Source organism: Acomys minous (assembly GCF_964271855.1).
Source record: "Acomys minous genome assembly, chromosome: 18".
NCBI classification, from domain to species: Eukaryota; Metazoa; Chordata; class Mammalia; order Rodentia; family Muridae; genus Acomys; species Acomys minous.
The window spans coordinates 46569869-46590603 of NC_140501.1; the positions used below are offsets into that span (position 1 = coordinate 46569869).

Below are 20735 nucleotides of genomic sequence, written 5' to 3' on the forward strand. Positions count from 1 at the left end.
TAGCTCAGTGGTGAAGTCTTAGCCTATCTAATGCTATTTTTTTTAAAGGTTTTAAAAAGAACCTTAGATTTGAAAACAGGAAGGGAAGGAGGGAGAAGGAAAGGTGGACTTATTAATAGAACGATCCCTCGTAGCTTTCTTTCTCTTCTTAAGGGGTAAAAGAACAACCTTTGGAGGAGTGGGTAACAGCGTCTTAATGTAATTCATACACCATTCAATGCATACATAGAAAATGTATAATTCAGTGGTTTTAGAATATTTGTAGAGTCGTAGAGCTACTACCACAATGTATTTAGACCATTTTAATCACTCCAAAGAGAAACTCTGTTGCCTCTAAAAGCCCTCAACAACAGTAATCTTCTTTCTTTTTCTGAAGATTTGCCTAATCTGGATATTTTTTATAAATATAATCTCACGCAATTTCATGTTGTGGTGGTGTGTTTTGTGCAGGGCATGGGGTGGGACATTGAGCCTATGGCCTTGTAAATGCTAGGGCATGCTTTATCACTGAGCGCCACGTTCTGCTTGAGTACGGCTTCTTTGATAGAGCGTAGTTTCAAGGTTCGTCTGTGTTGTAGTTTGTGTCATTTACCACATTATGTTTATAATTCATCAGTTGATAGACACCGAACTGTTTCTTCTTTGATCTGTTATGAATAATATTACGAATACTTGTGCATGTGGTTTATGAGAAATGTTTTTATTCTTCCTGGGTATATATAACGTAGAATTGCTGGGTCATATGATAAATCTTTATTTAACTTTTTGAGGAATAGATGCGTTATTTTCCAAAATGGTTATACCATTTTATGTTTTATTTTAAAAGATTTATTATTTTTAGTTATGCATGTGTGTTTCTATGTGTGGGTATTTGCGCATATTTGCAGTGCCTGTGGAGGCCAGAGGCATGCCCTGTGCACAGGCAGGTGTGGCTGATAGCTAATAATATTGAACATCTTCTTTAGAAAAGTGTGTGTTAAAATCCTTTCTAAAATGCAGCAAGATCCTTTCTCACTGGGCATGGTAGTACACAAACCAGCCTCACAGAGACCAGTCTAGTCGGCCTCCTCAGTCCTGGTATTAAAGGTGTGAGCCACCACACCAGGCTGCGAGGATTGTTTTGTTTTGGTTTTTGTTTTTGTTTTTTAAAATATGTTCTGCATGTACATTTCTCTGTGAGATGCATGATCTGCAAATGTTTTATTTTCTGAGTTGTTTTACTTTCTTAAGTTTTTACATGAAGAAAAACTTGAGATCATTTTTTTTCAGGGGAGGGAGCGGCCCAGTTTACTAGTGGTTTAATGTTGTATGAACATTTGAAGTCTTTAAGACCTCCTTTCCTCCCCCAAGAGTTTTATACTCTTAGTTTTTACTTTTAAGTTTCAATCCACTTTGGCTTAATTTTGCAACAGTGTAGGGGAGGGAGTCACCTCATCTTGGTGTTGGGAATAACTAGTCTTCTCAGCTCCGCTCCCCCTCCCTTTTCTTCCTCTTTCCCCTCTTTCTTTTTCTTCCTGGTGTTAGGAGTTTAACCCAGAGCCACTTACTTTGTGGCAAGCACCCCACTGAGCTATACCTATCCCCACACATCCCAGCACCATTTCTTGAGACAGGTCTTCTTTTTTCTTTTCTGTTGGCAGCTGTTGAAAATCTATTGCTTTTTAGATGTACACATGTTTATTTCTGAGACTCAACTCTATTTTGTTCGTCTGTATAGCTGTTCTGCTGACAATACACTGTCTTAGTTACTATAGCATTCTAAGTTTTGGAATAAAGGGACAAGATTGCACTTTGTTCTGTTTTCAAGATCAAATTAACTGTCCTGAAACTTAAATTTCCATATGAATTTTAGGACTGACTTATCATTTTCTCTGAGAGTTTTGGAAGAAATTGCATTGAATGATATGTCAGTTTGGGGAAATGTTGCCATCTTAAAATGAAGTCTTCAATCCACACATACATAATACCCTTCCATTCCTTTAGATTTTAATTCCTTTCAATAATGTTTTATAGTGTTCAGACTACAAATCTTATACTTATTTTATTAACTATATTCCTAAGTATTTTATTCTTTTTAATAATAAGGGAAATTGTTTTTAATTTCATTTTTGTGTATTGATCTGTATGGTTTTGGTATCAGCAAAATATTAGCCTCATACAATTAGTTGGGAACTTCAAATTTCAGAAGAATTTTTGAATAATTGGTACTGATATTGAGTCTTCTTTTCTTCTTGAAATTTCATTGAATTTGCCAGTGATGTCCAATGGGTATGGGCTTTTGTTTGTGAACATTTAAATGTTTAATAATTCAGAATTTGGTTTTCTTTTCATTTTCAGTCAGTATTGTTATTTTGCGTAGCTTGAGGAACTTTTCCATTTTATCTTAGTTATTTTATTGGTACATAATTTTTAATAATATTCTCATATAATTCTCCTATTTCAATGAGATTGGTAATGTTCTCAACAAGAATGATATTTTAAGCAAAAAAATAAATTATTATAAAAGGTATAGCTTAAATATATTTGTATGTATCAGTTGCAGTACAGTAGATTTTTAAAAAGTTTATCTTAAAGTTTTGTTTTGTTTGGTTTGGTTGGATTTTTCGAGACAGAGTTTCTCTGTGTAGTTTTGGATGTCCTGAACTCACTTTGCAAACCAGAAGAGCCTTGACTGTCCTAGACTCGCTTTGTAGACCAAGCTAGCCTAGAACTCACAGCGATCCGCCTGCCTCTGCCTCCCAAGTGCTGGGATTAAAGGCGTGTGCCACCACGCCCGGCTAGTTTTACATTTTAAAGATTGTTTTATTAAAAGATAACCATATAGAGAATTCATTTATCCTAAAGGATATAGCCTAATGAAAATTCAGCAAATAAAACTGATTCAGCCTACATTCTGATCAAGACTCATAACCCTGTTAATAATGGAGGGCCTCTGTCCCCAGCACTTGTTTACACACAGGATTGTTACACGTTACTTCATTTGATAGCCCGAAACTTTTTAACACAACCTTAAAGGAAAGGGTGACTCACACAGTTAGCTTGTTCTAGCTTGTTTGTTTGGCTTGGCTTTTTGAGACAAGATTTCTCTGTGTAGCCCTGGCTGTCCTGGAACTCTCTTTGTAGATCAGGCTGGCCTTCAATTCACAGAGATCCAGCTGCCTTTGCCTCCCGCGTCCTGGGATTAAACACCATGCTGGGCTCCACTTGTTCTAGTTTTAACACTTTCAATAAACATTAAAAAATTGGAGCCAGAGTTAGGGTAGTTCACAAACTGGGCAGTGGGTCCTGAGTAACTGATTTAGCTGCTTGCATGTTTTTCTGTAAATAAAAATGTTTTGGTTAAACACCTTACATAGACTTTCAAACTAAGTTCAGAATGGGGGTTGGGGGCTTGGAAGAAATTAAACCTTCTTTTACTAATACTTTTAAAACCACAATGGCGTATTAAAGTTCTGAGTGCTCTGTCACACTCGTTACTAGGTTATGATGTGCTCAATGTACGGCATCTGCAAAGTGAAGAGCATAGACCTCAAGTTCAAAGTCATCGTGACCGCGTACAAGGACCTTCCGCACGCCGCCCAGGAGGTCGGTAGTCCCCAGCGGCAAGGCTGTGAAAAATACAGCACTAGCTATCATTTGTTTCGGTTGTTAACTAGAGATTATGTATCCTGATTAATTTTATAATATTAGCTAATTATTTGTCACTGAAGTATAATTAGAAAACTGGCAAACTATGAAATCCAAATCCATAGTTGAAGTTCATAAATGATACTACATTTGTATATAATAATAACCAGGATATTTGAAATAAATTTTGGGGTTATTTTTTGTTTGGGGTTTGTTTGTTTGTTTGTTTTTGTGTTTTTGGTTTTTCGAGACAGGGTTTCCCTATGTAACCTTAGCTGTCCTGGGACTCACTCTGTAGACCTGGCTGGCCTCAAACTCAAAGAGATCTGCTGCCTCTGCCTTCCGAGTACTGGGACTAAAGGTATGCTCCACCACGCCCAGCTGAAATCAACTTTGATATAAGTAATATATTAGTTTCATTTTTCCACAGAATAAGACAGTGTAAGTGAATTCTTATAAAGACACAATAAACATTTCCAGTGTAGCCCACAGAGATGCCATTATTTTACACATTTCACACTATGCTGGAGCACAGCAGTAAGTCCTGGGTTATTGTTTTCAATTTGTCATTGAATTTTTGGAAAATGATACAAACCAGTTTAGTTTTATTCATATATTTGGAGTTATTTTAAATTTAGTTATATAAATTTATATATAGCTATACATATAGTTATATAAATTTAGTTATATATACACATATGTATGTATGTATGTATGTATTACAGAGGCAACCCCAAAGTTTCTTTAGTTTTACCTAATTAAAATTTACACAAGTTGGTCATGGTGGCCGAGGCCTATAACTCCTACCCAGAATGATAAGTTAGGAGATATCATGAGTATGAAGTTACATAGCTAGGCCCTGCTTATGAAAGTAAAAAGTAAATAAAGCAAAATCTAGTTGCAAAATAAGTGTTGTAACTAAATGTCTGTTTCTTGCAAGGGAATGGGGCATTTTCTAAACCCTTCAGACTGGAGGGTTGCAGTTGCTACAGGCCAGTGAATATTGTCTATATGGGGGCGGGGTGATGGGGCTGGCTTTTTGTTGCTTACCCCAACTCTCTCATGGGATGGCCAGTATTCTGTCTGTTGCTGCCAGGCTCCTTCCCTGGATTATCTTGGTGACATTTTACTTTGAATAGGACATCTATAATATAAGACTTAGATTATTGCTTTCTATATAAAATATGGTGTTTCCCTAAAACTATGTACAGCTATTAACAGAAATTTTAAAGAGAAGTTCTTACATTTGTTTAACGTTTTTTCCCCTCAGACCTTTAAACGTGTTTTGATCAGAGAAGAGGAGTTTGATTCCATCATAGTATTCTATAACTCAGTTTTCATGCAGAGACTAAAAACAAATATTTTACAGTACGCCTCCACCAGGGTATGTTGAAAGTATCTTTTAATTGGAGAAATCTAATGATGGAGTAATGGATCCCACCAAAACATTAGATCAATTTTTTTCTTTTTGTTTTGTCTCTAGCCTCCTACCTTGTCACCGATACCTCACATTCCTCGAAGTCCTTACAAGTTTTCTAGTTCACCCTTAAGGATTCCTGGAGGTAACATCTATATATCACCCCTAAAGAGTCCTTATAAAATTTCAGAAGGTCTACCCACACCCACAAAAATGACTCCAAGATCAAGGTTGGTGTTTACTTTTTGAGAGAATGCTGAAAAAATATCATTCAAATTGATAATTTTGATTGTTGTTGTTAACAATGGGCTAGGCATTCCTTATGTGCATTAAGTAAACATATGAAAAGAATTTGGGGGCAAAGAAAATGTGTTTACCTGGGAGGGCTTTCACATTTACTCATGAGCTTGTCCAGCTGCTAAGGTCTCTTCTATATAGAGATTGAGAACCAGTTTTCAGGTGTGCCTCAAAACACTGGTAGTGTTGTAAACTGCTAAAGTAGATCATTTTAGCTTAACAATATTTATTTACTCATTTTAAGCAGGGTCTCACTGTGTAGCGCTTGGCTGACCTAGAACTTGCAATGTAAACCAGGCAGGCTACATATTCAAAGATCCATCTGCCTCTACTTCCTGAGTGTTAAGGTTAAAGTTGTGTGCCGTTATGCCCAGATTTTTTATTCTAAGTTTACTATAAACTCTATGATCTTAGTACTTAGCTTGTTATGAAAATGGAGTCAAAAGCGCTGGCAACATAGACCACCCATAAAAGTGCCTGCCATACAAACTGGAGGACGTGAGTTTGGTTTTTGGATTCACGATGGAAGGAAAGAAGCAGCTTCCCCAAGCTGTTCTCTGACTGGACATGTTCACTCGCACTGACACAGAGATCATATTCACGCACAGGAGAAACAATAAATAAGTTTAAACATAAAGATGTCTTAGTAAGTGTAGATTACTATCAATTAAGAAAATCCACCTTTCTTAATTCTTCTGGTAGGTTTCTTACCAGACATTTCTGTTCCAGAAGGACACTGTGGCTCAGCAAAATGATTATGAAGCTGTTTAAAATTCTCAAATGAAATATTCTATACAATGACAAATTGTATCTCTGCCTTTGAAGTCCTTCATTTGACTAATTATATGTTATCATGGGCTATTTGAAACTGGCTTACTGTTTATGAAGTAGAAAGCTAATTAACTAGTCTAATGACTGGAGTCTCATCAGAAATTCTCAGTGTAGTTTGTATCTGGTGGGCAAGAAAAGAAAATGAGGAGAAAAGGACTCTGTTAGCTTTTTAGGAAACACTTGTGCAGTACATTGAATTCTACGAGTAATGTACACTTGTGATTAAAATTTCAAACTCTGTAGAAAAATATCAAGTTAAAAATAACTGGAAATATGATGGAAGCTTCCTATGTATATTTGGACCCTCTCTATTTGTGTAATGCTCTTTATATCTGATTATCTTTGTATAGGTATCTTCAGCTCACACTGTAACCTGCTAAGATGTCATACCATGTTTAAGTAAATTTACACAGTCTCATGCTGCCACATGACATGGCAATGTATATTTAGGAAGTTTCTGATGGCGATAATTAATCCATATCATCATTATAATGATGGCTGTTTGCTGATTTTAACGAAATCAGTTCTGTAATGCTATTTGGTTTTCCACTTTAAAACTTTATTTTTCAATGTGTAGCCCAGGGTAGCCTCAGATCTACAGCAGTCTTACTGCTCAGCCTCCCAAGTACTTAGATAACAGGGTGAGCCACTATGCCCAGCATGTATTGGTGCTCGTTTTAGGGGGAAAAGAGTCAGACTGTGAACATCCTAATTGGCAAATCACGGGTAAGGCTTTAGAGAACCTTAGCATTATGTTTATGTAGCATATTTAGTATTTAGATTAATCACATATACATGGAAGGATATCACTTACCAAGGAAATGAAAGACAATAAATCTATGTAGCTACTGGTTCCATGTGTATATTTTCAAATCTTTTTTGAGCTACATAAGGAAATACTTTCCAACTTTATTATCAAAAATATAAATTATAACTGAGTCTAGTAACATAGACCTGTAATCTCAGCAGCTAAAGCTAGAACATCACAAGTTCACAACTCAGTGAGACCCTGTCTCACACTAAAGGTTAGAGAAGCTTTGGGATGTAGCTCAGTGTAGAGCACTAGCTTAACATGTACAGGGCCCTGGTTTCAACCCCCCTGTAATGAGATAAAAAACACAACCATAAGCAATGTGGTTAAAATGAAGGAAATAGAATAATAAGGATCTCTGATTATAGGATATATAATGAATAGCATTTACTATATACCAATATAAATACTAATTAAAGTCTGATTATTACATTATAAGAATAAATTTTAAAATTATATTTATTGGGGGGAGTAGGGCTTGCACGCCATGTGATGGTCAGAGGACAGCTTTGCAGATTCTGTTCTCTTTGTTCACCTGTATGTGGGTTTCCGTGGTAAAACTTAGGTTGCCAAGTATGTGTAGCAATTGCCTATACCTGCTGAGCCATTTCACCAGACCCTTTTAATTTAAAAATTATTGTTGTTGTTTTGTTTTACATTTATTTTATTTACTTGGGGGTTATGCATGCTACTGTGCATGTGTGGGGATCAGAGTGCAACTTGCTGGAGTCATTCTCTCCTGCCATGAGTTTCAGGGACTGAACCCAAGTCATCAGGCTTGGCTGCAAGTGTTTTTACGTGCTGAGCCATCGTACTGATCTTTCAAATTTTATTTATAGACTTACACATTTGTATCAAATTAACTTAAAATGAATGAAGTAGCATTTGTTGATTTATGAAGAACTAAGTAAAAATAATCTTGAAAACTTTCCAAGCCAGGTGTGTGATGGTACATGCCTGTAATCCCAGCGCTTGGGGTTTTTAGAGACAGGCAGGATCTCTGTGAGTTTGAGGCCAGCCTGGTCTACAAGCGAGTCCAGGACAGCCAATGCTACACAGAGAAACCCTGTCTCAAAAAACAAAACAAAACAAAAAAACCCAAAACTTTCTAAAAATCCTCTTTAAATGTGCATCATGGCAGAATTATGCTCTGCAAACCCAGAGTTCTTGTTCCAAATCTAAGAGAGCTGGGGCTATATCTCAGTGGTGGAATGCATGACTAGCATGTTTGAGACTCCATAAAAACCCCTCTGACTAGTTACGTTTTAATTGCACCAGCACCAGTGTAACACTCCCCTGATGGATGTGAGGTGTCAGTGGATATAGGGCTGGAGAATCTTTGACTTGTGACAGTTGAGAGTTATGCATCTACGTTCATCTCTGCACATCTGCACAGTCTGTGTCTGGTTTTCACAACTAACTCACATTTTATCTTAACTTGACAGAATCTTGGTCTCAATTGGTGAATCATTTGGGGTGAGTATTTCTTTCTATGAAAAATGATGTCACAGAATGTTATATAAAATATACTGGACAATATGATGCAAGGGCTATATACCCCTGCATCATCCTTTATTTAGTGTTTTGTTTTGGAAATCTGTATATGGACATCAGTGATTTATATTGCAGCTATAAAAGAAATAGACAATTTCCATAATTTGAGCTTAAAGGTGCTATTGCCCAGATATATCCTCTCAGCACATTATATAGAATTGAAGATGTCATCTCAGATTTATTTTCAAATCGGGTTTAATTTTGAATCATATTCATAATTTGTAAACTTCCAAGTTGTATAGTAAACATTTCTCTGAGATTATATAATACACATTTAGTCATTTATATGCACACATAAAGTGTTTTAATGCTCACAGTCCTCTTAGAGTGAAACGTGTGTCCTCCAACTCTATACATAGCTGGTGTCAAGCAGTTTAGTTCAATTTGACTTGAATACCTAGTTGTCTTTGGATCCCATGGGTTTTAGGGTTCAGGTAATTAACTTCTTCCCAGTGCCAGTCACGAGTGACAGGTTCCTGGGTTATACCAATTTTCTTTCCAAATTGGCTAGGAGTCAGGGAATCCCTGTAATACTGTTCCTTTCCAGTTTGATCATTTGCTAGAACGTTTGAAAAATTCTGGAGAATGGTTTACTGACCATTAACAGTTCATTACAAAAGATGCAGATGAGCAGCCGGTTGAAAAGACCCATAGAGTGATGTCCATTGGGGTTCCTAACCTGCTGCTGTGGAGTCAGCAACTCCAGAGCTCTCCCAGCCCTGATGTTAGGGGACTTTATTCTGTACAAATAGTTCATTAGCTGGATCTCTTCCCACCCTGAAAGTTAGGAACTGTGGTTGAAAATTCTCAGCTTTTAACCACAGTTTGTCTGACACTTTGACCCCATACTGATACTGTCAGGGATCCCTTTGTTAGAACAGAAGAGGGCCCTGTCATCCTTATCACTTGGGAAGTTCCAAGGGTTTTAGGGCAGGAACAGAAGACAAAGGCCACATACCCTTTTATGATACCACATGTATGTATATAATCTCATATAAATGTTTATAGAAGTTTTGAAATCAGTAACATGATTTGAAATGAGGTACTCTGAAATGAAGCACCATATGCACACATTAGCAGCACGGCTCTAGTTACTGGTCTCCTTCCACACACACATGCTCTAACAATCATTCGTTTATTTCCTTATCCACCCAACTCTCCCACTCCCTTCTTTGCTTCCTCTCAGTGCTAGTCTTTCCCTGATAAATAAGGAAGTGAGATAGTGTGATGCTGCAGAGGGTAAAAGGCACTTGCTGAGCAGCCTGGTGGCCTAAGTTTGATCCCTAGAACGCACATAAAAGGTGGAAGGAGAAACTGACTCCAAAAGTTTGTCCTCTGACCTTGACATGTGCACCATGATGCACATGCTTACATTCACATATATTGTATCGTGCACTAATACTAATAATTGGTTTTTAAATAATTGGTTTTCTGATGCGCCAAGCACAGTGGTATAGATCTGTAATCTTGGGAGAGGGAGATAGGATGATCAAGAATTTGTGGCTACTCATACATGAAAAACTCAGTTCTCTCTGTTGGAGTCTCTCTGGGCATGCAAACCACTCTTATGGGCAGGCCTCATGCCAAGCAGGGAATGATTTACACAAAGCAAACTCAATGGCATCTTGAAAGTTCTGTGTCTCATAAGATTTTGACAGATGTGTTTTTATTTTGTTTTGTTTTTTGTCCTGATAGGTCCTTTGTATATATATTACAGCTTTTGGTTTTGCGTCTTTAGGGCATTCTTATGTGTACAAACCTGTATCTCTGCATCTATATGTATACCTTGTGCTTTTTCCTTAGCTCTTTCTCTTGTTCATTTGTTTTGTCTTATTTTAGTTTGTTTTATCATATTTTATTTACTTATTATTCTTTAGATGCCTGTTCATTCCCCTCACCCGCCCCTCTCTCTTTCTCTCTGTCTTCCTCTCCCTCTCTTGGTTTTTTGAGACAGGGTTTCTCTGTGTAGCCTTGCCTATCCTGGACTTGCTTTGTAGACCAGGCCGGCCTTGAACTCCCAGTGAGTGATATGCCTGCCTCTGCCTCCTGAGCGCCATGATTAAAGGTGTGCGCCACCATGCCTGGCTGCCTGTTCATTTTCTAAGAAGACAGAAAGGATATGAATTCTAATGGGGAGGGGGATAGGGTAATCTCAGAGAAGTTGGCAGAGGGGAAACTGTGATCAAAGTATATTGTATGAACAATATCTAGTTTCAATATATAGCAAAAATGTTGTTTTAGGGGAAAACAAAAGAGAAAAAAAAAGGAAGGGGAGAAAGAGAGAGAGAGAGAGAGCAGCTGTGTATGCACATGAAGCATACTGTAGAGTAGTGGTTCTCAACCACCCTCCTAATGCTGAGACACTTTAATAAGTTCCTCATGTTGTGCTGACCCCCAACCATAAACTTACATTCATTGCTACTTCATAACTGTAATTTTGCTACTATTATGAATTATAATGTAAGTAATTTTGGAGATAGAGGTTTGCCACAGGGTTTGCCACAGGTTGAGAACCACTTGCTCTAGAGGTAGGTTAAAGTTCATGTGCTGAATTAAATGTAAAAGACCATTTTACAAATACTTAGTGCTGTAACACCTGATTCAAGATGGGCTACTGCTGCCAGGCTTCGTGAAGGAGCTATGGAATCATGCAAATCTACCTGGAGGTAGGCAGCTGTGTGACAGCCTACTACAACCTGTAAAACAATGGTGAAAACATCTGTTAATCCAGATATTAATTATTAGGGCCATGGGGCTTAGCTTCTGTCATATTGAATATGTACTCTAAATACATTTTCATTAAATGAAGCTGATCCTGTCTGGTGAACCAGTCAGATCACATTTAACCTCTATCTGAACATCTGACTTCATTTGTTGGCTCAATTAACATGTAATGTGCATGTCTGAGACAATCTTAAAATGGAAGCTAAGAGGTGGCCTGTTCCCACATACTTACATACTGGGGAGATCTGGCGCTGAGTGCCTGCTCTGGCACTTCTTACCAAGGTCACATCATGTCCAATAATATTACTTGGACTAAAGAAGTCTTTGAATACTCAGAACCCTTTATGAACTAGTATTTCAACAGTCTCATTATCTGAGGTGGTTTGTAACACATCAACACATGATGTGTCAAAACCACGCATGAAATGAAGCACGCCTCCTGCTGGCCTTCCCTCTCACCATGCAACACTCTGAAGCGCAACTTTATAAAGGTTTAAAATTTTTGTTTTAAATTTAAGTTCTAAGCAGGGCATGGCAGTGCATGCCTTTAATCCCAGCACTTGGGAGGCAGAAGCAGGCAGGTCTCTGTGAGTTCAAGGCCAGCCTGGTCTACAAAGTGAGTCCAGGACAGCACTTGGCAGCGCAGTAATGACAGAGACTCAGAGCTGCTTGGAAAAGATGAGAAGATTCCGGAGGAATGGTTGTTTTAATGAAGACAAAATTGGCATAGTTGTGCTAATTCTTTTAAAAATCTGTCATTTAGTCTCTGCCTTACTGGACAGAGAATTAAGTGAAGAGATTACTTCCACCTGACTTTTGATGTACGTCAAAATTAAATTTGTAGCCACTAACTTCAAAGTGTTGCTATTTAATGATTTAAAATAAGAACTCTGTAATTTATAGACATCTGAGAAGTTCCAGAAAATAAACCAGATGGTGTGTAATAGTGACCGAGTGCTCAAAAGAAGTGCTGAAGGCGGCAACCCCCCAAAGCCACTGAAGAAGCTGCGCTTTGACATTGAGGGAGCCGATGAAGCTGACGGGAGGTAGGAGTCTCCCGGCACTGTCCTGAGTCCCCTCAGCCCCTATCCTGTCAGTTTTCTGTGCTGTGAGAACAACTAAAAATATAGGTGTGGGCCAAGGTGCCACATGCCTTTAATCCCAACACTTGGAAGTCAGAGGCAGTGTGAACTGGGACAGTGGAAAGCACCATGCGAATCTAATGCCATCTGTAGAAATTCATGGCAACTTAGGCATTAGAAGTCTAAACATAGTCTTACACAGCTATTGATACTAATTTGTTTTAACATTACATTTAAAAATTCTTACTCTTAAAAAATACTAAATTATGCTTTATAAGAGCCACTAAAATGTATAGAATCATAAATTTGTAGCATCTTTATTTTAGATAACTTGGAAGCTTTTGAAATTAAGACAAAATAATAGCATAAAATGTCATTGTTACTAGGAAATTTCATGTATGCATTTCAACTATTCTTTTTTTAATCTGCAGTAAACATCTTCCAGCGGAGTCCAAGTTCCAACAGAAACTGGCAGAAATGAGTAAGTCCTCACTTTCTTGCTTTGCATATGGGAAGAAGCAGCTGCTTTCACTGAGGAAAGCCTTTTCACCCTGTGGAGGAATCCACACAGTATGCCCTCAAGTGGCAGGGCTAGTTACGTATTTACAGTATAGTTCAAATGGGAATGTACTGTTTACCTTGCACATTGGTGGACAAAGTGTGTGCTACAAAGTGAAGGTCAGCACTCTTCCCAAGAGCCCTCGTGCCGAGCTGGACTTTAAAATGTGATGTTTGAGATTTCACACGCATACACAATGTGTTTGGTCACATCCATCCCTCACCGCCATCTCCCCACTGCTCCTTGGCCCCTCCCCTGATACTGCACCCCCAGCTTTACCTCCTCCTTCCCTTTTCCGTAGTTACTGATTTCAGGTAGTGCTGATAGCATGCGCACAACTTTAGGATCATCCATGGAGCGTATGTCAGACACCAGGGGGTTTTGGACTCCCTTAATCTTAAGGCTTTGAGACAATTTCAGACAGCTTTTTTTTTTTTATTATTACTGGAAACCAGAATTCTGAAAATTAACATCAGGTAATTTTCCAACTGTCAGTGTGACAGGGATTTGGAATGCTGGGTCAGGGCTTGTCACTGAGTGTCAGTGTTTGCTGCCTTGTGGGCACAGGATTGTGAGATAAGTATATGTATGCATTTACACACAATAAATCAATAAAAGGGATCAATTCATTTTGGAATATTAAGACTAATGGGATTTTATCCTAAGCTATTATAAGACTGTAAGAAAATATAGATGGAAGAAGGCGGTATTTGCTGAGTGTTTATGGTTGTCTTAGGCACAGAGCTGTGGTATTGAATGTAGCTGGTGCAAGATCCAGTAATAGGCAAAGAAAGGGATCTGGAAGAGTAAAAGTATGTAGGAGATGGTGGGGGGCACTGCCACTGAGTATGATGGGAACTTACAGCTGGATGCTGGAGACGCTAGCTACAGTAAAAAGTACCCAGGGGAATGTACTTCTGGATGGCGTTTACAGCTTTTCCCCTTACGTATAATGTTCAAACCAAAGTTAAATATGCTGAGCATTCAAAATACCAGCTTTAGGAATCAATACATTTCTATTTTATCTTTTGACTTTACACATGAAAATCATGCTTTTATATAATCATGTGTGTGTCCTCTACCACCACCACCCCCAAAGTACATAAAAAGGACAGGGCACTTATAACCAAAATTGAAGGTCACAAATACACATGCTACAAGGGGTAGGATGCTGTAAGATGATGTCTTAGAGAAGAGGTCTGGTCTGCAGCTGTGGTCAGTACACTTCACTTCCTGGTGACACATGGAGCTACGATGTCCAGTCTCCTCTGGCAGGCTGAAGTTCAGGGTGTTTTTGCAACTGGAAAATAAGGGACAAGCAAAGGGAGCTTGATGCTCTTGAAGCCAAGTAAGACAGTCCAGGTTTCTCTCTGGCTGGCCCAAAAGACTTACGTGCAGGACTGGGATGTGGCTGTTTTCAGAGCACTTGGCAAGCATGCATGAAGCCTGTGTTAAACCAGGTGTGGCGCATGTTAACCCTAGCACTTTGGGAGGTGGAGGTGGGAGGATCCAAATTTCAAGGGAATATTTGTAATTTGTTTTTAGTGCTGGGAGTTAAATTCAGAACCCTGCCCAGAGGACTATTTCCTAGCTCCTCTTCATAGATTTTTAAAATAAAGAATATCTATCTGTAAAGTCAAGATTTTGTTTGGTTAGATTTAATTATGTTTTAAAGTGTGTGTGTGTGTGTGTGTGTGTGTGTACTTACAGGCAGCTGCAAGGAATAGAGTATCCAAGCACAGCATGTGCTGTTAACCACTGAGCCATCTTTCCAACCCCAACAGCATCCCATCCTCCTACTCTCCCTTTTGTGGCCCTTCCTTCTCTCATTTGTTTCCTTAGACATTCTTACTTCTACTTTATTTTTTATGTAAAAACATGATTTTTATGTGTAAAGTCAAAAGTTGTCTTTTTCTTTTGTTTTAGTAATTTAAGTGTTCTGGTCTTTGCCATGTCATGATTAACAATTAATTATTTCTAAAATGCCCATGCCTAGTTTAAGCTACCTTAAAAACTTTTAGGGGTGGAGGGAATGCCTACCTTTATGGAAAAAGCAGTATTCACTCTGCTGGCCAGGACTCATGGTTTCAGTCTGTTCCAGTGGCCACGTCTATAGACTAGTGGTCTGCAATGAGGCACATTGTAGGAATGCTTATGGCTAAATTTGGTCACAAAGAAAATGGTTTTGTTTTTGTCTTTTCTTAAATGTACATTGGTATTCTGCCTGCTTGTTTATGTGTGTGAGGGTGTCAGATCCCCTTGAACTGAAGTTGCAGACAGTTGTGAGCTTCCATGTGGGTGCTGGGAATTGAACCCTGGTACTTTGGAAGAGCAGCCAGGTCTCGTAACTGCTGAGTCAGCTCTCCAGCAGTACTGAGCCCCCTACCACCACTTTGGTTTGTTGTTGCTTGTTTAGTTTGGTTTTTCTTCTTTTTATTTTTTAAATATACTTTTATATTATTACACACATATACAATTAACTATGTCTAGCAAGAAGGCCATGACTGTTTTGGTTTTGCAGGACAGGGTTTCTCTGTGTAGCCCTGGCTGTCCTGGAACTCACTTTGTAGCCCAGGCTGGCCATGAACTCACAGAGATCTACCTGCCTGGGCCTCCCAAGTGCCGGGATTAAAGAAGTATGCCAACAACCACCAGGCTTTTTTAAGTGTTTTTTTGAGGTATACATTTTACATATATATGCATATGTGCATGTTATATATGTATTTTTGAGAATGTTGTATAATGTGTTTTAATCATTTTTACCCTCTCTCCTCCAACTCTTTCCAGATTTATATTATAATTTATATGTATACACATGCAGTATAGACACCAAGACAAGCAGACATATTCTGGTGGTACAGCTTGAGGGGAAAAAATTAGCAAGGGATTCTGGCTTTTAAACAGTTAGGTAATCCCAGCACGTGGTAACATAGACGGGAGGAGCACGAGTCCAAGACATGAGTCAGGGCCACATAGCAAGACTCTGTGCAGAAACCAGGGATCTGTTGGGAGACACTGCAGGCTTCAGAGCTCCAGCCAATTGACATGAACATGGGAGCCATGGGAGCCCCTGGTCCACTTACCCAGCAGCCTCGGCACTATTGAATTCTCTATTGCTTTTTCAGCTTCTACTCGAACACGAATGCAAAAGCAGAAAATGAATGATAGCATGGATGTCTCAAACAAGGAGGAAAAATGAGGATCTCAGGATTCTGGACACTGTGGACCATGGGGGACCTGACACGTGTCTCCTGGATGTGACTATAGTCCCAGGTTCCGCTCATGGCTGTGTTTACTCATGGTGTAGATATAAAACGTGCAGGTACAAGTATTTGTATTTGTGTGGGTGATTCCTAAGCCACTTCAATGTTGTAATCAATGGTATAGAATTGATAGTACACAGGATTGAGAATCTTGTGCAGATCATGCCATTTAAAACATGAAAGCAGATTGTTTGCATTTCCAACAAGAGCCTGCTGCCCTCAGAAGTGAGGCTGCCTCTGGAGGGGGTCCTAACAACCCCCTCACGCCTGGCTGACTACTTTGCCTTTCCTCGTGGCACATGTGTGATGTTTGCTCTTGGTTTTATTAATTTATATGTTTTTTTTTAATTTAACGTGAATACCCTTAGAAAATGTGTCCTGTCTTCCAAATGCAAGTTGATTGACTGTCCACATTCAACCAAATTATCTTGAATCTTCTACTGAAACAGATTCTTACAAACCGGGGGAAACTACTAATTTCTATACATTGGGCTTATTTTAATATTAGAATCTAATGTGCCGTGTGTTTGTTTTACATATTTTACCTTTGAAATACAAGCAAAAAAGTATAAACATAGGATACTGTCTTACTACTGACACAGATTTCATACCTCAGAACCTGTAAGAATTGATTCTTTTTTTCATTCAACTCATGCTTTAAACTGAAGATTATTGATAATACTCCAGGTTTTTTTTTCTTTTAATCATTCAGATTACTGAATTTATAAGTACCCATGTAGTACTTGAAAGTCAAGTCTGGCCACAGCTGTGCTGCATAGGACCCGCCTACAGCACAACCCAAGTGCACTTTCTAATGTTTCTAGGTCCTAAAGAATCAAGATACAAAGTAATTTTGTTCCACAAGCAGACTGTTAACTACAGGAGCCTTCAATTTTTTTTCCTCATATAAGTGTCTAATTGCATCTCAACAATTTATTCTGTTCTTTTAAATTTGGAAATATTTGTGTTTTTTCTGGAATAGTACATGTCTTCCTGGTTTCTTTTGAACTGGCAATTATCTGTTTTTTTAACCCAGTCTGGTCTAATAACACTGGCTCATTCAAAGCCACACTATTTCTAGTCCAGCATTACTGCAAGTAATCAAAGGTGTTTCTAAAAAGTTAGGCATTAATATTCTCTCTGATTCTGTGCAGAAGCTTCAAAATAAAATAGCTGCAGTGAATAAAGAGGCACTCCCTTCACCCCTCCACCTAAAGGTGTATTTAAATTATCTTGTGGAATTAACTTATTTAGAGATGGTATAATTTAAAATAGGTGATATTTAAGATAGCATCAGCTAGCATTTAAGAAAATCACTTTTTCTAAACTCCATACTTTTTGAAAAGAAATCTGGTCTTGTTAAGGAAACAAACTTCTATTTTTCTCCTCAATTTAGTTTCAGTTTTACTCGTTTGATAGTTATCTCCATAACAAAAGCAATAGACAGCTTACCCTGTTTCTTCATTAAGTTTTGCATGAATTTCCTACAGATTAGATAGATTTTAGGTCAAGGGCTTACCATGCTTCTCGGTCTCTTACTAGTAAGTTCAAGTTAGAATTAATGACAGAACTAGAGAAATTTTCAAAGATTCTATATTGAGATTTCTTCAAGCTACAGATCCTGCACTGTTGGTTTTGTTTTTGTACTGGCTAAAACCATACATTCAAATTGCTATGTCCCTGTTTTCTATAATAGTTTGTCTATTTTAAAATAAACTAGTTGTTAAGAGCCTTACTGGTGTGACATTGATCTCTGTGTTAAGTGTTTTCTGTATATGATCTTTCTCCTAACATCTCATCCATTCTGACGATCCTCAGATTTTCAGAAATGTGCTTTCTGAACAATATATATTGTTACCTTTTGCCTTGATTTTTATGAAATGAATGTTTAAAAGCTCTGTGCTTTATGAGACTCTGTCAGAAACAGGCAGGAAAAGGGAGACTCTGAAACCTTAAAAGCAACTGGCACAATAGGGCACAAAGAAGGGTCAAGATGAGACTGTAGGTGGATATTTAACTTCCAACTGGTGGCTGCAGGACCTTCCCACATTTGAATATTTCTTTGTTGATAAACAGCAGATCTATCCAAACATGACTGTAAATGACAGGAGGCTCGTTTACAGTAGCAAGCTAGTGAGGATTTGGGGGCCTCAGACATAGACAGAGAAGGAGAGTTGTCTGTGCTACCTGCACTAGGCAAGGGTCAAAACAACAACAACAACAACAACAAACACAGAATCTGACTGTTGTGGCAAGTGCTTGTAATCATGGCATTTAGCAGCTGAGTCAGGAAGGTATCTGTGGGAAGCCAGCCTGGCTTACATAGAAGACCTAAATTTTTTAAAGAGGTGGAGAGAAGATAGAATGACATACTAGGGGAAATATTTATAAAAGATACATCTGATAAAGGACTGTTATGTAAAATATACAGACTTCATGAAGCTCAACAAAATGAAAATATACAAGTTAATTTAAAACTGAGCCAAAGACCTATCTAGATAGATCCCCAAAGAAGCACCAATGTTACATACTAATTAAGCACATGCAGTGACAGTCACACCATATATCATCTGGGAGATGAAAAGACGACAGCGGCAGCAGGACACATTTGCTCAGATGGTCAGAATCTGGACCCCCAATACCACCAAAGGCTGGTGACAGCAGAACTCTCCCTCATTGCTAGTGGGAAGACAACTTGGCAGTTTCTTAAAAAGCTGAACATAGGCTTACTGTAAGATCACACAGCCACATTCCTTGTGATTTATTTACTAAAAGGAACTGAAAACATGTCTACACAAAACCTGTCCACAGCTGTTCGGCTACTCACTCATAATCGCCTAAACCTGGAAGCAATCAAGATACTTTTCAGTATATGAATGGATGAAATGGAATATTACTCAGCACTAAAAAGAAGCTGTTAACCCATGGAAAGATAATGAAGGAATCTGAAGTGTCTGTCTCTAAGTAAAAGAAGCCACTGTGAAAAAAACCCGCATGCTCAGATTTCACCGACCTTTTGGAAAAGGTAAAAACTATGAAGCCAAAAGAACAGTAAGAGGATGGAGATGGCTGTGCTGTTAAGAGCACTGGTCGCTCCTGCAGAGGACCTGGTTCAGTCCCCTGCACCCACATGGCTCACAGCCATTCAGAACTCGAGTTCCAGGGAATGCTGCCCAGTCTTCTGTCATCTGCAGATAACACACACAAATGTGTCGCACATACAGTTATACAGGAAAAGCATTTCTGCATGTGAATAAATTTTAAAAAGACAGTGGTTGCCAGGGGTTTGGGAAGAAGAAAGGGAAGGGACAGGTAGACCACAACTATTCCATGTGTAACAATGGAGATGAGTTAGTATGTTTGTCCAGGCCTGCAGAATGTACACCACGAGTGAAACTTAGAAACTAGCTTTTGTGGTATAAGGTTGGGTGAAGGTTTTCATCAGCTGTAACAAGTGTACCACTCTGGAGCAGATGCTGAAAGTGGCAAGGTAACAACACATGTTGGTGAGGCAGGGACAGAGGGAGGTATCTCTGTACCTTCTCAGTTATGTGAAATTATTAAAATGTACAAAAAAATTGCATCTTCAAAACATGTAACTATCCTGGTTGGTTTTATAGCAACCGGACACAAGCTTGAGTTACTTGGGAAGAGAGACCTGACATCGATTTAAAAAATGCCTGAGATCGGCCTGTCGGTGAGTCTGTCAGGCATATTCTACATCATTGTGTGTAGGGCCCAGGCCAGCATCTATGGGGCCAGCCTGGGTTGTGTGAGCAAGCAGGCTGAGTAGCACGTCATAGAGCTCAGCTTGTAAACAGCCTCCCCGCCCCCCATGACTTCAGATCCTGCCATGAGAGTTGCATATTCAGGTCCTGCCATGAGAGTTGCATATTCAGATCCTGCCAAGAGAGTTGCAAGCTGAAATAAACTCTTTCCTTCTCAAGTTTCTTCTGGTCAAGATATCACAGCAATACTAACTGTGGCGGCTGTTGTTGGTTGTCAGCTTGACTGTGTCTAGAATGAACTACAGTCCAGAAATGAAGGACACACATGGGAGAGATTTTCTGTTTCAAGTGGGTGAATCCACTTCTAGTCCAGACCTTTAAAGTGCGAAGACCCAGATCTTAAGGCTGGAAGACGGGCTTAATCCAAATCTTGAGGCAGGAAGACACACCTTTAATATGGGCGATACCTCTGCTTTAAGTCTATGTATGGACATGAAAGAAGGAAGCGTTTGCTCTGCCTGCTTACACTCACCTTGCTAGCACATCACTGGCATGCAAGTCTACTTTGGGATCCCAGCATATACAGAAGACCAGTAGAGACATCCAGCCTTGTGGGACTGAGCACTAGATTCTTGAGACTTTCTATTCACAGCCAGCCATTATTGGATTAGCTAGACTGCAGCCTGTAAATTATTCCAATAAATCCCCTACCAACCTGCCTACTAGAGATTTCATTCCATAAGTTGTTACTGTAAAGAACCCTAAAACATTAACCTTACCGATAAACAGCAAAGGCTATAAAATGAATAATTAGACTCTAAAAATAGGAACCATTTGTCTGT

At 38.8% G+C, this 20735-nt stretch overlaps 1 protein-coding gene across 2 annotated transcripts in view; it reads left to right on the forward strand.

Moving 5' to 3' along the window:
• The window catches only part of RB1 (RB transcriptional corepressor 1), a 133701-nt gene extending 115801 nt beyond the window's left edge, over positions 1-17900 (forward strand). Inside the window, exons 21-27 of one of the 2 annotated variants that reach the window (XM_084767536.1) lie at positions 3481-3585; positions 4898-5011; positions 5111-5274; positions 8429-8459; positions 12165-12307; positions 12775-12824; positions 16009-17900. In XM_084767536.1, the coding sequence (XP_084623662.1) occupies positions 3481-3585; positions 4898-5011; positions 5111-5274; positions 8429-8459; positions 12165-12307; positions 12775-12824; positions 16009-16067 (666 nt within the window). In that variant the 3' untranslated portion in view covers positions 16068-17900. The remainder of the gene's footprint in view (positions 1-3480; positions 3586-4897; positions 5012-5110; positions 5275-8428; positions 8460-12164; positions 12308-12774; positions 12825-16008) is intronic. The other variant, XM_084767535.1, reaches the window with a different exon arrangement.
• The last annotated feature ends 2835 nt before the right edge of the window (positions 17901-20735 follow it).